The sequence below is a fragment of the Ranitomeya imitator genome, chromosome 2, assembly GCF_032444005.1.
Source record: "Ranitomeya imitator isolate aRanImi1 chromosome 2, aRanImi1.pri, whole genome shotgun sequence".
In the NCBI taxonomy this organism is placed as follows: Eukaryota; Metazoa; Chordata; class Amphibia; order Anura; family Dendrobatidae; genus Ranitomeya; species Ranitomeya imitator.
This window is the reverse complement of record NC_091283.1, coordinates 204,403,519-204,426,452: the sequence shown is the minus strand read 5'-3', so window position 1 is coordinate 204,426,452 and position 22,934 is coordinate 204,403,519. Positions and strand designations below refer to the sequence as shown.

Here is a 22,934-nt window from a genome sequence, read left to right as displayed (position 1 = left end):
AAGTGGTGAAAAAAAAAAAAAAAAAAAAAAAACACAATTCTGGCATTTTTACTTTTTTTCCCCTCGCTACGCCGTTTAGCGATCAGTTTAATCCTTTTTCTATTGATAGATCAGGCGATTCTGAATGCGGCGATACAAATATGTGTAGGTTTGATTTTTTTATTGTTTTAATTTGAATCGGGCGAATTTAACTTATATTTTTAATTTCTAATTTTTTTTTTTTTTTTTGCATGGTTCAATAGTCTCTATGGGGGGACTAGAAGCTACCATAACTAGATTGGCTCAGCTACATACAGGCGATGATCAGTACACCTATATGTAGCTAAATTACTCACCTGCTATGAGCGCCGACCACTGGACGGCGCTCACAGCAAGCCGGCAGTGACAACCATAGAAGTCTCCAGGAGATCTCTGGTTGTCAAGCCAACACACCAGTGACCCATGATGACGTGACGGGGTCACCGATGGGCGTATTATCCGCGATTGCTGGAAGCACATGTTAAATGCCGCTGTCAGTTTGACAGCGGCATTTAACAGGTTAATAGCCGTGGGTGGATAGCGATTCCACTCGCGGCTGTTCCATGCACATGTCAGCTGTTCAAAACAGCTGCCATGTGCCGTGAAAGATGTGGGCTCACCGCTGGAGCCCACATCAAAGGCAGGGTGTCTGACATCGGCATACTATTACGCCCAATGTCGGAAAAGGATTAAACAATTCTGCACTGCCCATATGATAATGTCATGTGTTTGGAAGCTTCTGTTTTTTTGGCAACATCTCACTTAGAGACACACCTGTGGATTTTTTTTAATGCACACATGAAACACACTGCTTCTCTGTGTAGCATCATGGGAAAGTCTCTAGAAATCAGCCAAGATATCAGGAAGAGAATTGTGGACTTGCACAAGTCTGGTTCATCCTTGGGTACAATTTCAAGATACCTGAAGGTGCCTTGTTCATCAGCACAAATATTATATGCAAGTACAAACAAGATGTTAATGTCCAGCCATCATACTGCTCAGGAAGGAGACGGGTTCTGTGTCCCAGAGATGGACGTGCTTTGGTCTGACATGTGCATATCAACCAAAGGACAAATGCAAAAGACCTTGTGATGAGGGCGGAAGCTGGTAAGATTGTGTCAATATTCACAGTGAAACGAGTACTGTATCAACATGGGCTGAGAGGCCACTCTGCCAGGAAGAAGCCATTACTCCAAAAGAAACAAAAAAAGCCAGATTAATGTTGGCAAATGCACACAGGAAGAAAGACCTTAATTTTTGGAGACCTGTCCTTTAGTCTGATGAAGCTAAAATTGAACTTTTTGGGTATAGTGACCATCGTTACGTTTGGAGGAGAAAGGGAGAAGCTTGGAAGCCTAAAAACACCATCCCAACTGTGAAACATGAGGGTGGCAGATTCATGTTGTGGGGTTATTTTGCTGCAGGAGGACTGGTGAACTTTACAAAATAGATTGCATCATCAGGAAAAAAAAAAAAAAAAAAGGATTACTGAAGCAACATCTGAAGATATCAGCCAGGAAGTTAAGGCTTGGGCGGAAATGGGTCCTCCAAATAGACAATGACCCAAAGCATACTGCCAAAATGGTAACAAAGTCAATGTTTTGGAGAGACCATCACAAAGCCCTGATCTCAATCCTATTGAAAATTTATGGGCAAAGCTGAAAAGTCTGGTGCGAGTAAGGCGACCTACAAACCTGTATCAGTTACACCAGTTTCGTCAGGAGGAATGGGCCCAAATTCCCACCAACTATTGTGAGAAGCTTGTGGAAGGATATCCCAAATGTTTGACCCAAGTCATTCAGTGTAAGGGCAATGGTACCAAATACTAATGAAATGTATGTAAACGTTTGACGTAAGTAATAAAAATGCCTTAAAACATTCTCTCTCACTATTCTGGCATTTGGCAAATAATAATTATGGTAATCCTAATTAACCTAAAACGGGAAAGGTTTTTTCTGATTTCCTGTCAGATATTGAGAAAAACATGCAGATGATTCTTTTTATAAAGTGTATGTAAACTTATGGTTACAACTGTAGCACCAACATATTTAGCGGCATTGTACAGAGTTCTCACCATACATGTCACTCCCTGTCCCCATTGGGGGTCACAATCTAAGGCGTCATCTGTGCACTTGTCCTATACTATGCAAAAGGAGCTTAATCCAACATATAGGGTATGTGCACACGTATTCTGGAGGACTGCAGATTTTTCCGCAGCGGATTTGGAAAAACCGCAGTGCAAAACCGCTGCGGTTTTTCATGCGGATTTATCGTGGTTTCTACTGTGGATTCCGCTGCGGCTTTACACCTGCAGTTTTCTATTGGAGCAGGTGTAAAACCACAGCGGAATCCGCACAAAGAATTGACATGCAGCGGAATGTAAACCGCGTGTTTTTTTTCCGCAGCATGTGCACTGCGGATTTCGTTTCCCATAGGTTAACATGGTACTGTAAACTCATGGGAAACCGCTGAGGATCCGCAGTAAAATCCGCAGCGTGTGCACATACCCATACTGTAGCTTTTCCATAGGCTCCCATTCACCAGACAGAGACCAAATTGCGTTCCTTCAACCTCTGTCTGGCAGGTATAGGCTTATAAACCACTTGTTTTACTGTGAAGCAGACTTCACTTTCCTATTTTTTTTTTTTTTTTTTTAAATGGGTCCCTATGGTGAATGGATGCATCTGTATTAGTGATGATCGAGTGTACTCATTGCTCACGTTTTCCCAAGCACGCTCGGGTGACCGAGTATTTATGACTGCTCGGAGATGTCGTTTTCATGGCGGCAGCTGAATGATTTACAGCTACTAGCCAGGCTGAGTACATGTGGGGGTTGCCTGGTTGCTAGGGAATCCCCACATGTAATCAACCTGGCTAATAGCTGTAAATCATTCAGCTGCCGTGATGAAAACTAAATCTCCGAGCAGTCATAAATACCCGGACGTCACCCGAGCAACGAGTACACTCGCTCATCAGTAATCTGTATCCATCATGACCATGGTCACTGGTCACTGACCTCCTGTGTATGCGCCCTACCAAACAATGCCTAATTTCTGGATGTCAGACACACACTAGGAACAATTTCACAGGTAGCTAATCAACAAGTGGTTTTGGGAGTGTTGGAGGAAACCCACTTTAATTTTTGGAATTTTAGGACCTCCATGGTGGCAAGTCAGTGGAGCTAAGCACTGAGCCATTAAAACTCATTTTCCTGATGCCACTGCCACCATGTAGAAGGTGCAGTACGGCGGCTGAGTGCTTAGAACAGTTTATTTCCTGCACTGGTGTACCAAGCTCAAAACGAACGAAGGGAAGCATCTGCATGGATTTTTTAGGTTCTTCTCGTGTTTTTCCTGAGTTTATTTAGGTTACCCTTTTTTTTTAAACCTCCAAACTAAAAAAAACAAAAAACACCACATACCGGTAGATTAGTGTATTAGTATCAGATGTGGAAAAATTAGACCATAAACCTTACTGCAGTCATACAGCGCTGCAAAATAATATATAGGCACAACATAAATAGGAAGCCTTTATCATTTAAAAGAAAAAAAAAAATACAAGAAGATATGGTTGGTAAACCATGAAAATTAAATGAGCATTTCCTGTCTCAGATATTTATGGCACGTTTCGACAATGGGCGCCATCTTGAAATCGTTGAGCTCTCTTCATTCACTTCTATGGGAAATCCAAAAATAGCAGAGCACCATTTTACTTATTGATCAATCAAATAAGACACCATGTTGGACCAACTTTACACAGAGGAAGGAAATGAGTCAGAGACTGTTTCTAAAGTTTTGGTAACACTTGGTCACTCATTTTGGGAACGGTGTCTACAGAAGCCATTTGATGTCGCCCACCATGCTTCAACTTACTGAAAGCATAAATAATTTGCTGCTGTGAGTTCTCAGTGGAGATTAGGAGGGGGAAGAAGAAAAAAAAAAAACAAACAATGCAAAAAATTATTTGTTTGGATGTAATTCTGGTTGACTGACCCTGTTAATGAGCCCCCGTCAGAACGGATTCATACACATAAAAATAATGTGGGATCTCGGAATTAAACAACCTAAAACCTGTGAGAACTTTATCCAGCGAGTAAATTATGGTCGTTACTAGACTACTACTTAAACACAAGACTTTATAATCAGCTTAATGGGAACTTGGGTAACAATCGGCCTCAGGAAAAGAAATTTGTGAATGGAAATCAAAGCCTTTATTAGTAGAGATGAAGTCAGCAACATCAATGGTTCTACTAGGCAACCACATGTCTGACATTCCACAGGGAGAAAATCTCTAAATTAAGAAGTTCTGATTCCTTAATGTCCTCGCCTCGCCCTGTTTTATTGGCACCAGAAAATGCCTCTAAGGATAGACTGCCCGGCTTAAAGTCATCTACCCGACACATTGCCTAATGATCATGGTTCCTCTTAGTACGTGTGGATAGCTGTCTGTTTCTGTCGTATAATGTGACCTTATTTCCAGACTACACCTTCAACCTTGTCCTAGACATGGAGACCATGTCTGGTTACTCGTAAGACCACTCCCTGGTTTTGGCCCTGTCTATATTCTTTTTTTTTTTTTTTTATACTACACTTGGTGGCTGTGGTGCTACTCATGGTCTTGTCCTCCTGCTTGCTCGAAATCCACACTTCATTCTTGGCTTAACCCATTAAACCTGTCACATCCCAACAGGAATTCTGGTGACGACCCAAGGCTCCTTTCAGGACCACGGACAACAACACTACTAGTTGATGATAATGGGGCAGCAACTTGGGATTCGTCTTGTCAACACCAATTTGCGGCGATTAAGATTGAGGATCGGAAAATGCTTTAGACTCTATAATCTAGTACACCAAGAGTCAAACAGATGAAAGAGTCCACATCCTGATACGGGTTTGTTAAGGTCCCTGTGTACATTGGGTTAAGGTTGGCCACACTTGTTGATATTGACCAGTTCGGCAGACAGTCTAAAAGGAAGGGCATGTCGGCCGTATAACTTGGACAAGATGATGACCAAACAATGCTTCGGCCAACAGCCATCTAATGTCTATGGTGGCCCTTATAGTTATGTGATGGAAATCAATAGAAACAACAGGTGATGGACACCCACCATTAATCTTCTGATATAAATATATTTATAAGTCAAAAAAATTATTGATCATTATTCCTAGGGACGCTCGTTACACGATAATTGTACAGTATATATAGGATGATGATCAGCTAACAACTGAGCAAAATGCTTATTTGTTGGATCAAGGGATCTTTTGAGCAACCGAAAGATCATCGTTCTCGGCAGCACATCGTCCTATTGCAAAACCTGTGCTGCCAACAACAACGGCAGACACAAAAGAGAATAGTAAAACCAAAAACACTCAGTTTGAAAAAATGTTGCAGTAATCCGCAAGTGCTAGGTGTGTGAACATGATCATACAGACTTGTTCACTGTGCAAGTAGCCCATGTGTTCCTGTTTCCATAATTGTTCTCTTGTGTCTACAAGACTGGGGAGTTCCACCACTCCTCTTGGGCTATCTGCACAAAAGCTGTTCTATCCTGTATGCACACATGGATTTTTTCTCTCTGAACCCTGTTCACACAGGTTATATACAGATGATCAGGTTTTTAAATACATCAGATAGGGATAGCATACATTAGTTAGGACTGCTCTGATAAGGGTATACCGTGAAGATTGGTAGAGCAGCTTAGTATACATTTTTTGCAAAAAACGTATCAACCAAATACCCTGTTTTTTACATCTTTTACTAGCACTTGCGGATTACTGCAACATTTTTTCAAACTGAGTGTTTTTGGTTTTACTATTCTCTTTTGTGTCTTCAGGTTTCTTGGTGGTGTGTGAACATGATCATACAGACTTGTTCACTGTGCAAGTAGCCCATGTGTTCCTGTTTCAACAACAACGGCAGCCTATTACAGATCGCTCGGTGCACATCTGAAGCGGGGTCTGACTGTGTTAGGCTACTTTAACATTTCCGTCGGTACGGGGCCGTCGCAAACCGTCATTTAGCACAACGTGGGCAGCGGAGACAGTTTTACAATGCATCCGCTGCCCATTGTAATGAGCGGGGAGGAGGGAGCGGGGAGGAGGGGGCGGAGTTCCAGCTGCGCATGCTCGGTCAGAAATGGCAGACACGTCGCACAAAAAAAAAAATATGTTACAATAAACTTTTTTTTGTGCATCGCATCCGCCAAAACACGACGGATGCGACATGTGCACATCCGTTGCTAATACAAGTCTATGGGCAAAAAACGCATCCTGCAAGCACATTTGCAGGATGCGTTTTTTGCCCATAACGACAGATTGCGACGGAGCCCAGAAGACGGAAGTGTGAAAGTAGCCTTAACAAGCTGGGTCTTTTAGACAGTTAGTCTTGACGATCGCGTATAAGTGTGATGTCACATGAACCCTGCAGCCAATCAGCGGCAGCTTCACTCTCTCTGCCTCAGGACAAATCTCTTACATCCGGAAAGTGAGCATTTCTGCTGCCCTCTTCTTCTGGATTTATGCGACACGGCCTATGGTGGAGAGAGTGAAGCGGCTGCCGATTGGCCGCAGGGTTCATGTGACATCACACTGATATGAGATCGCTGGGAGTGACAGTGCAGACACTGCTGGAATGGCGCAGGGAGTGACAGTGCAGACACTGCTGGAATGGCGCAGGGAGTGACAGTGCAGACACTGCTGGAATGGCGCAGGGAGTGAGGTTTAAAAGAGGTAAAAAAAACAAAACAAAAAAAAAAAAACATAGGGCTTGAGAAGGGGATAACTCCTTTTACATTAAAGGGGTTCTCTGGTCCAAATTGATATGTCTGCTGTCAGTCTGTGTGACTACAGACTTATGGCTCCCACTGTGCACTGCGGAGATTCGCCAGTTTCTGAGCCGGTGTCTTGTGTTGCGCATGCACTAGACAGGGCATGGCCGACTATAAGACGAAGCCTTGCTCCATGCAAGAAACCGGCGAAACCGCGCACCGCACAGTGCATGCGCCTGGTGAACTGCAGACTTATTGATTTGGACAGGACATCTGCTTTAAATTTAGATTTTAACAATAGGTCATTTTCGTATTAATTTATTACCTTTAATGACCAGAAGAAACACTATTTGGGGAAAAGTTATAAAGTGGTTCCTTCACTTTTAGGATCATGAGAAGCTTATTTTTCTTATTATTCTGTATATCAAGCCAAGCCTGACAACATTGGCACATAGACCAGCATTTATTTTTTCCCCCTCGGGTTTTTTTTTTATTTTATGAAATGAATTATTTTTGAAAGGTGTTATTCAATTCACCATATATTGTAATGAAAAAATGAAAAAAAAAAAAAAAAAAACAGGGAAAAAAAAAAAAGTCCAAGGGTGATGAAAAATAAAAACACAATTCTGCCATTGTTTATATGACACCCACTGTGCAATAAAAATTACGTTGTGGGAGAGTGGGGATTGCGAATCAAACTTACATTTTTATAAACTTTTTTCCTTTAATTTTTAGTTCCTCTTCGCAGATTCAACTTGCAATAGTTTGATCGCTTGTTCTATATGAGCGTTATTATTGCCTTGAGTAGGAACCCATCTTCCATGGCGATCCCCTGCCTCGTACCCCCTGTGCGATCACATTGCAGTGGTGGGCATTAGGTGCTGACGTGCATATGAACTTTATACGTTATTAAATAGATCTCTTAGACCTGTTGTGACTGGTGCAATTACTTTGAAAATCAAAAGTCACAATGGCTGTATAACCCTTTTCGAACGTTTTCCTGCCTAATATAAAAGTTTACATTTTAATGAACACATCTGTAGCTGAACTTAAAAAAAAAAAAATGCTCAAATTAATATCAGGATTATAAGTATTTATTTTCAAAGTAAGTACACCAGCCTCATCGGGTCCCAGAGCGATTTAATAATGTGTTAAAAACCTGGAGATAGATCCATTTTAAATGATGGCGTTTTCCTAACAATATGAGAAATGTGGATGTGCAGTTAAAAAAAAAAGAGAATCATTATTTAGCCTAAAGTGGTCACTATACTGTGACAATCATCTGCCAACTTCAGCCCAACTGAGACCTTTCCTGTAGCTTATCATAAGGGTAAATTAATGAGTGTATAAAAAATAAATAATAATCCAGAGCTTCATCCAGAAAACTCAGACTTTTCTTTTCCTCACTTTTCAACCATATACAAGCTTTTTTTTTTTTACAGCAGCAGCTATTAAATAATTTACAGGACAATTTACAGTTTCTTATGTTACAGAACAACCAAGTATCTGTAAAAATAAATAAAGTCGCTCATCTGCACTGCCCCATTGAATAACATTTGATCCAAGCTCCGTTTTTGGTTTTTTTTCACAAACAGCAAAAATGTTGGGTACAGGAGCCCAAAGAGTGAAAATATAATATACAAGGACAATTATAGCAAAACCGCAAGCAACCAGTCACCTTCTGGACAGTTAATCCAAAATTGCATTGACTAGTGGTCTTTGCATAATATTAGAGATGAGCGAATAAATGTGCAGACACTTGTCCGTAGCCCATGGCGGGGAGACAGTAGCCCTGCAAACTGCTTCCTACCTGCCGGGAGTCTCATCCGATTTACAGACCTGGCATGACGTCACTGATGTGGAATGACGTCGCACCGAGCCTACCAATCAAAAGGGGCGCAGAAGATCCCGGCAGGTAGGAACTGATTTGCAGAGCTGTAGTCTGGTGGCCAGGGACTACTAATGTGGATGCTGGAACAAAGTCCTGCAAAAAAAAAAATCTGGTCTATTGGAAACGTTTCCTGTGTTCTCTATGTTTGACTTATGCTACATGACATCTTGAGTCACGTGTATCCAGCATTGCAGGCTAGGCGCCCCAACATTGCAGGCTAGGCACCCCAACATTGCAGCCCAGGCGCCCCAACATTGCAGCCCAGCCTCTCCAACATTGCAGCCCAGGCGCCCCAACATTGCAGCCCAGCCTCTCCAACATTGCAGCCCAGCCTCTCCAACATTGCAGACCAGCCTCTCCAACATTGCAGACCAGCCTCTCCAACATTGCAGACCAGCCTCTCCAACATTGCAGACCAGCCTCTCCAACATTGCAGACCAGCCTCTCCAACATTGCAGACCAGCCTCTCCAACATTGCAGACCAGCCTCTCCAACACTGCAGACCAGCCTCTCCAACATTGCAGACCAGCCTCTCCAACATTGCAGGCCAGCCTCTCCAACATTGCAGGCCAGCCTCTCCAACATTGCAGACCAGCCTCTCAAACACTGCAGACCAGCCTCTCCAACATTGCAGCCCAGCCTCTCCAACATTGCAGCCCAGCCTCTCCAACATTGCAGCCCAGCCTCTCAAACATTGAAGCCCAGCCTCTCAAACACTGCAGACCAGCCTCTCCAACATTGCAGACTAGCCTCTCAAACACTGCAGACTAGCCTCTCAAACATTGCAGACTAGCCTCTCAAACACTGCAGACCAGCCTCTCAAACACTGCAGACTAGCCTCTCAAACACTGCAGACTAGCCTCTCAAACGTTGCAGGCTATCCGCTCCAACATTGTGCCATAATCCTTGCCTTCATTATATAAAACTTCCGCATCTACAGGATAAATCGAGGTCATCAGCACAAAGTGGTCTTCTAGCTCCAGCCTAATGCACAGACCATCACCTCCTCTGATACACTGGTACACACAGTACCACCAGTCAGGCTTCCAGCAGCTGCAAGGCCTCCCCCTGCCTCAGTAACATCACCGTCTGCAGATAACAGTTCACGGCTACCCAAAATAATAATAATAAAAAAATATTCCATCATGACAGCATTCAGTGCAATAAACCTGCATGGCTGCCATGGAAAGGAAGGAAGGAAAGGGAGGGAGAATACAGGACAGAAATAAGGCACAGGAGGAAATTCTGTCATTCTGCCCCCCCACATTATAACAACCACTGAGTCCAGAGCCCAGCTGGGGCCATGAAGGGGTTAACAGAGGCATCCAATCAGCTCTCGGGCCTGGCTGCATCCCTGCAAACACCGAGCAGGCACAACAAAGCCTGCAGGCTGATGGCTGCCACCCAGGGGGGCTTCACTTAACTGTTATGCGTGGAAAATCGTCCCTTCTTTTCATGCAAAGGCAGCTGTTCATCGCCAGGCGAGGAGGGAAGGAGCAGAGGGAGGTCTGGGAGGAGGGGAGAGGCTGAGGGAGAAGAGGAGACACATATCATACACAGTGCATAGAGGAGGGGAAGCCTTACCCAGTGTGACAGGCCCGGATCAGATGCCCCCCGCCGCTGCCCACCCCTGTCCGAGCTGCAGGTCCGCCTGTGAGAGCACAGCAGTCACCTCCCGGCCATTTAAACTTTCCACCCCCAGCAGCAGCAGCACTGACAAAGTGGAGGGGACATGTGCGGCTGTGCAGGCGGAAGGAAGACTGCTGCCCCTGGCGGACGAGAGGCGCAGGTGCAGGGGTGGGATGATTACTAATAGGGATGTTGCTGTTTACTAACATGGCATCTGAAAAAGAAACACAAGTTATACATCGTGCACATAACAGTGGGGAGAAGAAGGGGAAGAGTGTGTCCCTGCAAGAGCCTAGGGACTTAAAGGGGATGTCCAGTGAGAATAGGGTGCCCTTACCCACTGTGGGGGTCCGACCGGTGGGATCGGACACTTTTATCCCTCCCACGTACGGAAAGAACGGAGCAAATATTTTGATGAGACTTTGATCAGTTTTTCTCATCCATGGAGAGAAAAAGGACAAAGTTTCCCCGCGTTCTCCATTCTAACCGTTTCCGAAAATCGCTCTGATTTTTTCCACGGACTCATAGACCTGCATTGGCGATTTTGACCCGACTCCCTGATCAGAAATGTTTCCGATATTTTCCACAGACGGCTAGGTCCAAGTAAAAAAAAAAATCGGACATGTGCACAACCCCATAGAAATGTCATGGGTACGAATGATATCCATGAACAAAATGACTAACTCAGGCGGAAAAAAAATCAGAGCCCGTAAAATGGAGCGACTGACGCATATCAAATGGCCAACCTACCACTTCATTTTGAAACAAAGGTAAAAGTGCCCCCCGTTCTGCCAATTAGTGCGGGTCCCGTCCCAGCAGTCAGGAAGATAAGTGATATATATGTTTTCACTGCACAACCCCTTTAATTAAAGGGATTTTTCAGGCTATGTTCATATAGAATATCTTTAAAGAGATTATCTGAGACTTTTGTATTATATTATAGGGGCAAAAATTTACAAGCGGATATTTGCCAACTTCCTGCCTATTCTGCCCGGCACCGATCTCTGCCAACTCAGATTGGTTACAGACCGCTCCAGTCGGCAATTCTTCACCTTCTGGGGATGACACTTCGACAGAGCAGCTTCTTCTCGTCTGCCCTGGGTTGTCAATGGGGCATCACTACTGGTATCATACTAATTGACAGCTAGCTCCCTGCTTCCTAACTGCGGGGAGCCAGCTGTCAATCAGCATGATGTCAGCAGACTAGAAGAGGAAGAGATTCTCTGATAACATGAGGTCAAATGAAGCAGCAAAATCGCTGGCAGGAGCTGATCATCGCCAGGCAGTTCTTACCCCATAAAATAAATCTGTTAATATGAGGGGGTTTTTTGACAGCATTTTTTATCCTGCAGATTTTGAAAATCACCTAGTGGAAAAAACAAGTGCATTATGTCCCTTCTCTGAAGCGGTTCCTGATGGAATCCGCATCAAACAAGGCACAGTAAAAAAAAAAAAACGCTTAAAAATAATTGTTAGGGTATGTACACACATCGTTGTCCGCTCCGAAATCTGCCTAAAAAAGCGGCTAAAAAATACGGAAAAGAACGAACACCTGCACTGTCTGTCCAAACCACTTAAGGTTTACAAAGTTCTAGAGAAAAAAAGTGATTCCTGCAGCGCTTTTTGCTTGAAAAATTGACTTTTTTGACTGCCGTGTGCACATACCCTATGACTTGTATATGTTTATCATATATCTGTACACCGCCATCCTTGTTACACCTGGCAAAAAAAATCATTAGAATGTGGGCTTCATTAGGGGATCATTAGAATAGTTTCATGTTTCTTTTGGATATTTTTTTTAACTTTATTTTAGAGTTTTTTATGTATAAAACGTGATCTTAGAGAGTTATCTTCTGCTAATTGTAGAGAGTCCAAAACTGCTGCACCCAAACACCTGGCGGAACTTTCCTTCACCCGGGGGCAAAAATATTCAGATTGTATCCAAACACTCCATCTATATTCTATAAATTCTGCCAAAAACACAGTAGCTTGTTGGCTCCGGCCCTGGCACTCATCACCTTGGGGCAAAAGAATAATATTTCATTTCTACTTTTTTACTTTACTGTTACTGCCTGACAATCCAGAATGTTTGATAATCTGGCACATATTAAGTTCCATTGATGATGAAGAGTCTAATTGTTTGTGGCCCAAATGCCGGGACTCCGACTTATCATGAGAAAAAGGCGTCAGTGCCCCCTCGGTTAAAGGGAACCTGTCACCTTAATTTGGTGGGACCAGTTTTGGGTCATATGGGCGGAGTTTTCAGGTGTTTGATTCACCCTTTCCTTACCCGCTGGCTGCATGCTGGCCGCAATATTGGATTGAAGTTCATTCTCTGTCCTCCGTAGTACACGCCTGCGCAAGGTAATCTTGCTTTGCGCAGGCGTGTACTACGGAGGACAGAGAATGAACTTCAATCCAATATTTCGGCCAGCATGCAGCCAGCGGGTAAGGAAAGGGTGACTAAAACACCTGAAAACTCCGCCCATATGACCCAAAACTGGTCCCACCAAATTCAGGTGACAGGTTCCCTTTAAATAGGCTGGCGGTCACGCTTGTGCGTCGCTGCTCAGCTCATTGTCTCCGGGACTAATGCAGATAGCGGAGCACAGAGCTCAGATGTCTTTATCAGTCCTGAAGACAATTGATGGAGTATCAACAAGAATTTGAGCCCACTTATCCATTCACACATTGGGGGGGAAAAGACCCCCAAATCTGAACGCAGCCTAAGATTATGTTCACACGTTGCTTTTTTGCTGCTGCTTTTTTTAAAAGCAACAAGAAACAGAGGTATCAGGTTTTGCTGTGTTTTTTGGTGCAAAAACCTTAAGGAAGTTGCATCATGATTTTTTTTGGGGGGGGCACTAAACTTTATCAGCATGCACAAGAAACAGCAAGAATGCAGCAAAAGTGGAGCAAATACACAATAAAAAAAACGCAGCAAAACCTGTTTTTTGTAAGCAGCTTCTTTACTGCCAAGAGAGCAGGTTTTGCCTGCAGAAAAAAAACACAGCAAACACTCAACATGTGACCATAGCCTAAGGCTAAAATATATATATATATACATATATATATATATATATATATATGTATATATATATATATATAGTATATATATTTATATTTATTTTATTTTTTTTCACAAATGGGTTTTACACTGGTCACTAGGGCTTTTTTAGCCTCATAGTTCCTGTCCTTACAGGAAGAAGTTTCAGCAGAGACAGTATTACAATGACAGGTAACACCACTATACACAGAGATGACACAGGATCCACCAGTCACAATAGTTGATGACCCTGCTCCCTGACCTTCACAATGACCTTTGCACACGCTCCTTAGATGGTCAATGCAAAAGATAGGGTCTGTTCATTGTTGCTAATATACATGTGTTGTTTCCTGAAACAACAGGAAATTAAATGGAATCTGTCAGTAGGATCAACCTTCCTAAGCCATCTATATGGGCATGTAGGTCATAGGGAACTGAATAAAATGATACCTTGATATCTGCGATCCAATGTCTTATTCCAGACAAATCTGCGTTTTTCTTAATATGTAAATGATCCGTTAAGATCTATGGGCCGGACATAGATCTCCCTGAGAATCTGCCTCCAGAGCTTATTGTTAATGATAGGGGCGTTAGCAGTGTGAGACCTGTAATGACTGACAGTCCGCTCTCCTGGTCTTCATGTCTCACACTGGTGATGCACCTGATTATTTGCAGCAATTTCTGGAGGCAGATTTTCAGAAAGAGCTATGTCCGACGAATAGATCTTAATAGCTCATTTACATATTAAGAAAAATCTGGATTACTCAGGAACCATTCACCAGATCGCAGCTATCAAGATATAATTTTATTAAGCTTCCTACGACCTGCATGCCCATATAGAGGGTTTAGGAGGGACGATCCTACTGACAGAATCCCTTTAAGAGTCTTAAAAGAGCCTCAGTGGCCAGTGTGAAAATAGCAAGATTTCTCATTTTTATTTTTAATACAGATTGTGATGGGTAAAAATAAATAAAAAATTACCAGCAATGAAGAAAAAAACATTTTAAACAAAACCCTGATTTAAACAATGTTATTTTTGATGATAGCTTCCTGTCACCGGGTCAAAAGTGGGCAGTTTGTGCTCTAATTATATTCCAGCTGCTCGGTTGACTGCTCTTTATTATTTTATTTTTATAAATCAGCCATATGGTTCCAGAAATATGGGCCTTTTTATTCACCACAACTTTTTTATGGTCTTTACTAAGGCGTAATGATCCTCTGGGGCGTGTCTGTTATCTGATCTGCATTATTACTCTGTGATCTATGCCCCCTTTGTAATGACCATAAAAATGAGCACTAAATAAAACGGCCCATATCTCTGGAAGCATAGCGGATTTTAAAAATGCAAAAAATATATATTCCGGGGAGCATCGGGAATAAAGTAAGATCAAAAATTGGCCAATTTTGACATGTTGACAGGTCCTCTTTATCCCCTTTTAGGAGCAATTTTCCTTTTTTTCGTTTTAGTTTTTCCTCCCCTTCTTCCAATAGCCATATTTTTTTTTACTTTTCCGTTTTTCTGGTCAGTTTGATTATGCAGAAACCAAATTAATAGTTTTTTTTTATTTAAGTGGTGAAAAAAAAAATTGGGAAATGTATAGGAAAAATCAAATTTGGCTTGTTTTGCCATTTTCCGAGACCCGTAACATTTTCAAATTTTGGTATCTGGTGCTGGATGAGGGCTTATTTTTTGCACCCTGAATTGATGTTTTTATTGATACCATTTTGAAGTAGATACGATATTTTGATCGCCTCTTATTGCATTTTATTGTAATGTTATGGCTGACAAAAAACTTTTGGCGTTTTGATTTCTTTTTTCATTACGCCATTTACTGATCATATTAATTTACTTTATGTTTTGATAGTTCGGACATTTGTGAACGCAGCAATAGCAAATATGTTTTTTTTATGTTTAATGGGACAAAAGGGGACTGATTTGAACATTTGTTTTTCTATTATTTTCAGATTTTTATTTTTTTTTCCACTTTTTGCAGTATTATTTTTCTTAGGGGACTTGAGGCTGTGATCATCTGATCGCTACTGTTATACACACACTGCTCAAAAAAATAAAGGGAACACTTAAGCAACAGAATATAACTCCAAGTAAATCAAACTTCTGTGAAATCAAACTGTCCACTTAGGAAGCAACACTGATTGACAATCAATTTCACATGCTGATGTGGATAAGGAATAGACAACAGATGGAAATTATTGGCAATTATCAAGACACCCCCTATAAAGGAGTGGTTCTGCAGGTGGGGACCACAGACCACATCTCAGTACCAATGCTTTCTGGCTGATGTTTTGGTCACTTTTGAATGTTGGTTGTGCCTTCACACTCGTGGCTCAGGTAGTGCAGCTCATCCAGGATGTCACATCAATGCGAGCTGTGGCAAGAAGGTTTGCTGTGTCTGTCAGCGTAGTATCCAGAGGCTGGAGGCACTACCAGGAGACAGGCCAGTACACCAGAAGACAGGACCGCTACCTCACCCTTTGTGCAAGGATGAACAGGAGGAGCACTACCAGAGCCCTGCAAAATGACCTCCAGCAGGCCACAAATGTGCATGTTTCTTCATAAATGGTTAGAAACCGACTCCATGAGGATGGTCTGAGTGCCCATCGTCCAAGGATAGGGATTGTGCTCACAGCCCAACACCTTACAGGACGCTTGGCATTTGCCACAAAACACCAGGATTGGCAAATTCGCCACTGGCGCCCTCTGTGCTCTGCACAGATGAAAGCAGGTTCACACTGAGCACATGTGACAGACGTGACAGAGTCTGGAGACGCCGTGAAGAAAATTCTGCTGCCTGCAACATCCTTCAGCATGACCGGTTTGGTAGTGGGTCAGTAATGGTGTGGGTGGCATTTCTTTGCAGGGCCGCACATGCCTCCATGTGCTTGCCAGAGGTAGCCTGACTGCCATTAGGTACCAAGATGAGATCCTCCGTTATACTTTTCTTTTTTGCATATGTGGATTATGATGGTTGTAATAACATCCAGCATCACTAGTTTGGTAGTGGGTCAGTGATGGTCTAGGAAGTGTGTGGGAGTGGCTGGTGTTACATGCAAGGGTCACTGTATGTTCACCACAGGATGCGCACGGAGGCGTATTGAGGCCATGAGAGTGCATTGCAGTCACAGGAGTAGCTGTGGTTGTAATACTAAAGTGAGCATATGTCTTGAACATGCTGGTTGTCCAAGGCAGATTTAGAGAAAACCTGCTCTGGGCTTTTTGTGTTTTGAAATGGACTACAGGACAGTAGTTGTGCAGTTCGTTTCATTCCTGGCCAGGTTTTCCATGTGGCTGAAGGCCACAGGTTTCTAGTTAAAAACCCTGCAGTATAGAGTTTGGATGTGTCAGGTTCAGAGTCAGTGTCAGTCTGTTGTTGGCAGGAGTACAGAGCAGGAGGCTCTGCAGAGCTCCAGCTGTGTGAGGCAGTACAGGCAAGCGGAGCCAAACAGCCAATGCAGCTGAACAGCCTGGCACCCACAGCGTACACATCGGTGCAGTCGCCCACAGCAAGTGGTCTCAGAAGGTGGACTGGCATGTTTAGTGACTGTAAACTGGAGGATATCATTCCCAGCTGCGATCTGGAGGATATTGTGTACTGTGTATTATTGCTGTGAGTAAATAGACATTAACAAGGCGGTGCAGTCGCCCACAATAACAGGTCAGAGGTTGGCTGGCATATTTACTGACTGTAATCGAGAGGATATGTGCCCGACTGCGAACCGGAGGTGGACTGTCTTGTTCCCGTTTGCGATCCGGAGGTGGACTGTCCTGTTTCCCGGCTGCGATCCGGAGGATATCGTGTGCTGTGTTTTTTGAGTTGAACATTAAAGAGATGTTTTGCTTTGAACTTTGCTGGGTCAATGCCTTATCACTGCACAGAGTGCTACTGCTGCACTACATATGGCTGGAGAATGCGGAGCAGCGTGAACTGAGGCATACCCAAAGCATGCTGCATGTCGGTGAGCAAGTCTGCTGGAGAAATAGAAGAGCTTTTGAAGCAAGTGGTCCTCATGTAGCAAGAAGCTCTTCAGTTCCAGCAGGAATATCAGCAAGAGGTGCTGCAGTTTCAAAGGCAGCTGCAAGAGGTGCTGCAGTTGCAGTGGCAGCACCCGGAGCATCAGTGGTGTAAAGAGGTGACTCCTAAGGTGAGGGGTGATCAGAAGGTGTACAAGTGGTTCTTTCCAGAGACTCGTCCTGCCAGGTCTCAGGTGTATGACTTATTACAGTTGGTGGAGGAATGGCTCCAGCCTGAAACTTTGACCTTGGCCCAGATGGTAGAGAGGGTGGTGGTCGACTGGCTGGTGAGGGCTCTGATGGCTGCCCTGCAGCATTGGGTGGGGCATGGGGACCTGGGCACTCTGAACCAGCCGACAAGCTGGATTCAGAGGTATACAGCCACTCAGGACTTTGTACTGGACACTGCTCCACTTCGGCTGTCACGTTGGGCCTCGCCAGCTCAGGGGCAGGACTGTGGGTATAGTCGCCGTGTGTCTGTGTATGCCCAGCCAGTTTGTACCGCCACTACAGGCACTGCCGGCAGCGAACAGCGGCTGTGGCAGGTGTTTGTGAACGGGTGCCAAACAGAGGCTCTCCTGGACTCAGGGAGCATAGTGACTTTGGTACATGGGTTCCTTGTTAACGGGGACAACCCCAAAGGACGGGAAGTGGAGGTGATGGGTATCAATGGGAAAATCCGGGAGTACCTGACCACGGAAGTTAATTTTTCCACACTGTGTGGGGACATTAAACATGTGGTGGGAGTGGTGAAGACCCTTCCATGTGGGACTGTGTTGGGAAGAGACTTGCCCTTGTTCAGGTTCCTGTGGGAGACCAGGGTCAACCCTTCCAAGGTAAATGTTGTTCCATGCATAGAACCGAAGATCCCAAGTCAGGTATACCTGCCATAGAGGTCGCCAACCTAGGGATAGAGTGTAACCCCCATGGGCTCCCTCTAGAGTTATTGACAGGAGGACCTCGGCGTTTCAGCATGACATAAACACCAAGGCACAGGTAAGGGTACGAAGGAAACAGTACCCATGACCCAAAGGCAGGTACTTGGATCACAGGGTGAGCAGCAGGGTTAGTGAACCCCAAATAAACAAAGTCGAGACCACCCAAAACCGTCCCAAATCTACTGTTAGTCAGGAAAGTGAGCGTTTCTTCTGCAACAGAGAACGGGGAGGTGGGTGGTCACATAGCAAAGTATGGAAGAGAAACATAAAGGGGAGGGATGCATGCGTCAATCGATGGTTCCGGTCCCTACTTTGGTTTCTCAGTACAGTGTCGGGTTGGGGTGTCACAGGGTCATGCGGATGCCCTGTCACATGCCCATGTAGGGTGACAAGTTTTCAACCCCACAGGTTTAAACAGAGGGAGTTACATGTGAGGGTCACTGTATGTTCACCCCAGGATGTGCACGGAGGCATATTGAGGCCATGAGAGTGCATTGCAGTCACAGGAGTAGCTGTGGTTGCAATACAGACTAAAGTGAGAATAGGTCTTGGGCATGCTGGTTGTCCAAGGCAGATTTAGGGAAAATATGCTCTAGGCTTTTTGTGTTTTGAAACGTACTACAGGACGGTAGTGGTGCAGTCTGTTTCCTTCCTGGATGGGTTTTTTATGTGGCTGAAGGCCAAAGGTTGCTCATTAAAAACAGGCAGTATAGGGTTTGGGTGTGTCAGGTTCAGAGTCAGTGTCAGTCTGTTGTTGGCAGAAGTACAGAGCAGGAGGCTCCAGCTGTGTGAGGCAACACAGGCAAGTGGAGCCAAACAGCCTATACAGCTGAAATGCCTGGCACCCACAGCGGTGCAGTCGCCCACGGCAGTCGCCCACGGCAAGAGGTCTCGGAAGGTGGACTGGCGTGTTTAGTGACTGTAAACTGGAGGATATGGTTCCCGGCTGCGATCCGGAGGATATTGTGTACTGCGTATTGCTGTGAGTAAATAGACATTAACACGGTGGTGCAGTCACCCACAGCAACAGTCAGAAGTGGGCTGGCAGATTTATTGACTATAATCCAGAGGATATGTGCCCGCCTGTGAACCGGAGGTGGATTATTTTGTTCCTGGCTGCCACCTGGAGGTGGATATCGTGTGCTGTGTTTTTTGAGTTGAACAGTAAATAGACATTTTGCTTTGAACTTTGCTGGGTCAATACCTAATTACTGTGTAAGAAGAGGGACCAGACCGGGGGTACCTTTTTTGCGCCAGGGCCAGAATTGCTGGGACGGTCACCTTTATTGTCTGGGTGAAAGCTTAGAGACCCGGACGACCTCTGCACTCGACAGCAGGGGGTGTAGCTAAGATAAAAAGGGCAGAGTGCGTGAAATGACAGAGAGACTTGGCGGGAACACGCAGCACACAGCAGGAGAAGTTTGGAGCTCTGAGCACCGTGACAGCGCAGGTCCGCGCTACATTGTCCCTGCTGCCACTTACAAAGACTGTGACCGGAGAACCATATTCCGCCCGTTGGCCCTCACTGCTCAAGATTTCTGCCGAGCTCTGTCAAGCCCTGACAGTGTTGGAGACTGCACTTCGCTCTGCAACTCAGGACCCCATGCAAGACGTCGAGGACTCATTGTCACCACCAGGATTCGGATCATCAATGCCTGCAGGTTGATACCGGATTCATCATGTGCTGACCGTGTTGGCACAACCGTGAAAATCTAAGACTCTGCACTCAGGAAGCCTTCGGATTGATAAGTTTACTCTTAATGAACAGTTGTTATACCTTTTGCCCTCATTACCTCTCTCAGCACACCGATTGTGCTAATATCACCTGCCTCAATTTTCCCCCCTCCCTGCGTGGAATATACCCCTGTTTCAGTAAAGTTAACTTTAACCCTTGCTCTGCCTCCAGTCCATTACTGCATCCCGCAACCTGCTCACAACTGCACAGATGCTACCACTGCACTACAGAAGATATATCCTTGGTAGGTTGCACAAAAATCCATATGAATTCCATCGGTACCCTGACCACTGTTAGGTACCAGGATGAAGTCCTCATAGTCATTGTCGGACATTACGCTGGTGCAGTTCTCCCTAGGTTCTTCCTCATGCAGAACAATGTCCGGCCTCATGTGGCCATAGCGTCTACTCAGTTCCTCAGTGATGAAGACATTGATGCCATTAACTGGTCCTCACATTTTCCAGATCTGAATCCAAATGAGACCCTCTGAGACATTATGAATCAATACATCCAACGATACCAGGCAGCACCACAGACTGTCACTGATTCCCTGATCCATGTCACCATGTCATCAGGGACAAGTCCATATGGTGTCAGGAGTGCACACGGTGAAATAGGGGGAAAATACTGAGTCACATTATAAGTTATGTGATGAAATTCACACAAATTTGATCCGTCTGTGATTTCAATTTTTACTTTGAAAATTCGAGGTGATTAGAAATCCGGCCCTCGGTTAAAGATCTTCCACTGGAATCTTTTTTGGGGCAGTACATAGTATTCTTGTGGTTTTTATTGCTATGTTATTAGCGTCCACTCCTGCACATTTTCTACAGACGTAGCCACAGTCAACATGATGGCTGCGGTAGGCTACGTCCATAGCAGGGTACGCTTAGGCTGTTTGTGTAGTCAAAGTAAATCGAAATGGCCACACTATGGCATAAAGTACAATGGCGTACCATGGTGTTAACGTAGCATGGCAGTCATTATGTTGGCCGATGATGCATCTCTACAAATTAAACTGGTACCAACTCAATCTCTACATTACAACACTTTTACCTTTGCTGAGCGTAGACTTATTTCACTGGTTAGGTGATAACATTGATCTGTGGGGGGAACAGGAATCTTTATACACATTACAAAATGGAGTGGCTGGTCGAATACCCAACTGTATCTCCATTCATTCTCTACGAGGCTGCTTATCGTACTTGTCTTATCTCAAGATACCACTAGGAATGGTGTCCTTATCCTTTAGATGAGCTGGCCTTTCCTTTTAAAATAAAAAATGCTCTAAATCCTTGTCTTTAATCGGTTTCTGCAACTTTTCAACACCAAAAGTCACCAATTCATTAAAAAGTTGCATAAATGCACCAAATTGAAAGCTCATCAGTCTTACTCCAGGCGGAGGGACAAGAGCGAGATGCACCGAAAAAAAATGTGACACTTGATGAAAGTTGCATTTTGTAAATCTGTCTAAAAACATCGGGATAAGCAAAGTTTTAGAGGGGAGGGAGACAACTTTAAAAAGTGACTAAACAAACTAAAGAGGCACAAAATTACTACAGAAAAGTGTTGAAATGACTATGATGATACAAGGACCTATCAAATATTAGACATAGTTTATAAACATACTTACATTTGGTTTTTTTTCCTGCCTACCTAGTGTGTGTGAGTTCTCTGTATGCACTTTCCCCACATTATCCTACGTGACCTATGAAGTAGTTGAGTTTCTCCGAGGGCTGTAGAACATATCAGCTCTCGGAGAGTTTCAGGAGTCTTTGTGTGTTTTGGAGTCAGTGAGATCCCCATGGTAAACGATATGCACAATTACAATACCTTGTGTCTCCTATGTCCCGGTCTCTTCTGCACTGACTGCACTGCCCCACTCCCTGCTCATTTATAGACCCACAGTCATTGTCAGTAATGGCCTATGTGATGTCACCGTCTCTATGATATCATTCACTGGGCTAATGTGATCCGTGCCAAGCATGTAAAGACAGACGGTGTCAAGCTTTCACCCATAACGGTCCTGTCTAATGTCCAAGTAGGAAAGAACTAAAGCAAAGCCATCAATAGTTTTTATATAGGTTCGCATTATGATTTGGTGAGAAAGCCCAAGGTCACCGGGGAGATGTAATGCGGTCTCTCTGGATGAGAAGTAGTTAATGGTGTCCAATCTTGTAGGCCGAACAGCAGGAAATCTCTCTCAGCTATTATAGGGCCATCTGTGGGGGCTGGGGCTTGTGTGAGAGATGCTATTCATGCCACAGACTACGCACCCTGAGGCTCAATCCTCCATTGTTCCAAGTCAGCAATGACTCTAGCATCACAACAGAGCTTGTTGCCTCTAACCAAAGACCCTCAGCATATCTTCATAATCCCTAAATAACCTTCAGTCTCCCTAAAACATAGTTATCACACCAAGTTTTAATTATTGAATTGATAGACTTTGTTAAAATTGGTTGTTTTTTAAAGTTTTCTATTCCCCATGTCACTTGTATATGGAGCTGGTGGGAAAAGTTGCTGTTGACCCAGGCTTCCTTCACTACCATATTCCCCTGACCTAGACTGCAATCCCATTGATCCTCGTCCTACGGTTCACAATCCAATTTTGACATTTTATAAGACCTGCTATCTGCATTTTGTGGGACTGGTGTGGGAAAACTGTATTCGGACTGCTCATGATACGACGCATGGGGCTAAGATTTATGTTGGATCTCCATTGTACATGGTGGCTATAGCACCACTGTGCAGGAGTAAGCCAGATGGACCGCAATAAAGGACCCCAGCATTTGCCACTGGTGAAGATCAGCAGTGTTGAAGAAAACTTAGAAAAATCATCTCTTCCACTTGTAAATGAATAAATCTTTATTTTGGATTCATT

The 22,934-nt window shown here is 44.1% G+C and overlaps 1 protein-coding gene across 6 annotated transcripts in view; it reads right to left on the bottom strand.

The window, feature by feature from the left end:
• Positions 1-21,914, bottom strand: part of MVB12B (multivesicular body subunit 12B) — a 149,034-nt gene extending 127,120 nt beyond the window's left edge. For 2 of the 6 annotated variants that reach the window (XM_069748511.1, XM_069748513.1), the window contains exons 1-2: positions 21,887-21,914; positions 10,100-10,201 (exon numbers count right to left, since the gene is read on the bottom strand). In XM_069748511.1, the coding sequence (XP_069604612.1) occupies positions 10,100-10,150 (51 nt within the window). In that variant the 5' untranslated portion in view covers positions 10,151-10,201; positions 21,887-21,914. The other 4 variants (XM_069748512.1, XM_069748515.1, XM_069748514.1 and 1 more) reach the window with 4 other exon arrangements.
• Between the last annotated feature and the right edge of the window lie 1,020 nt (positions 21,915-22,934).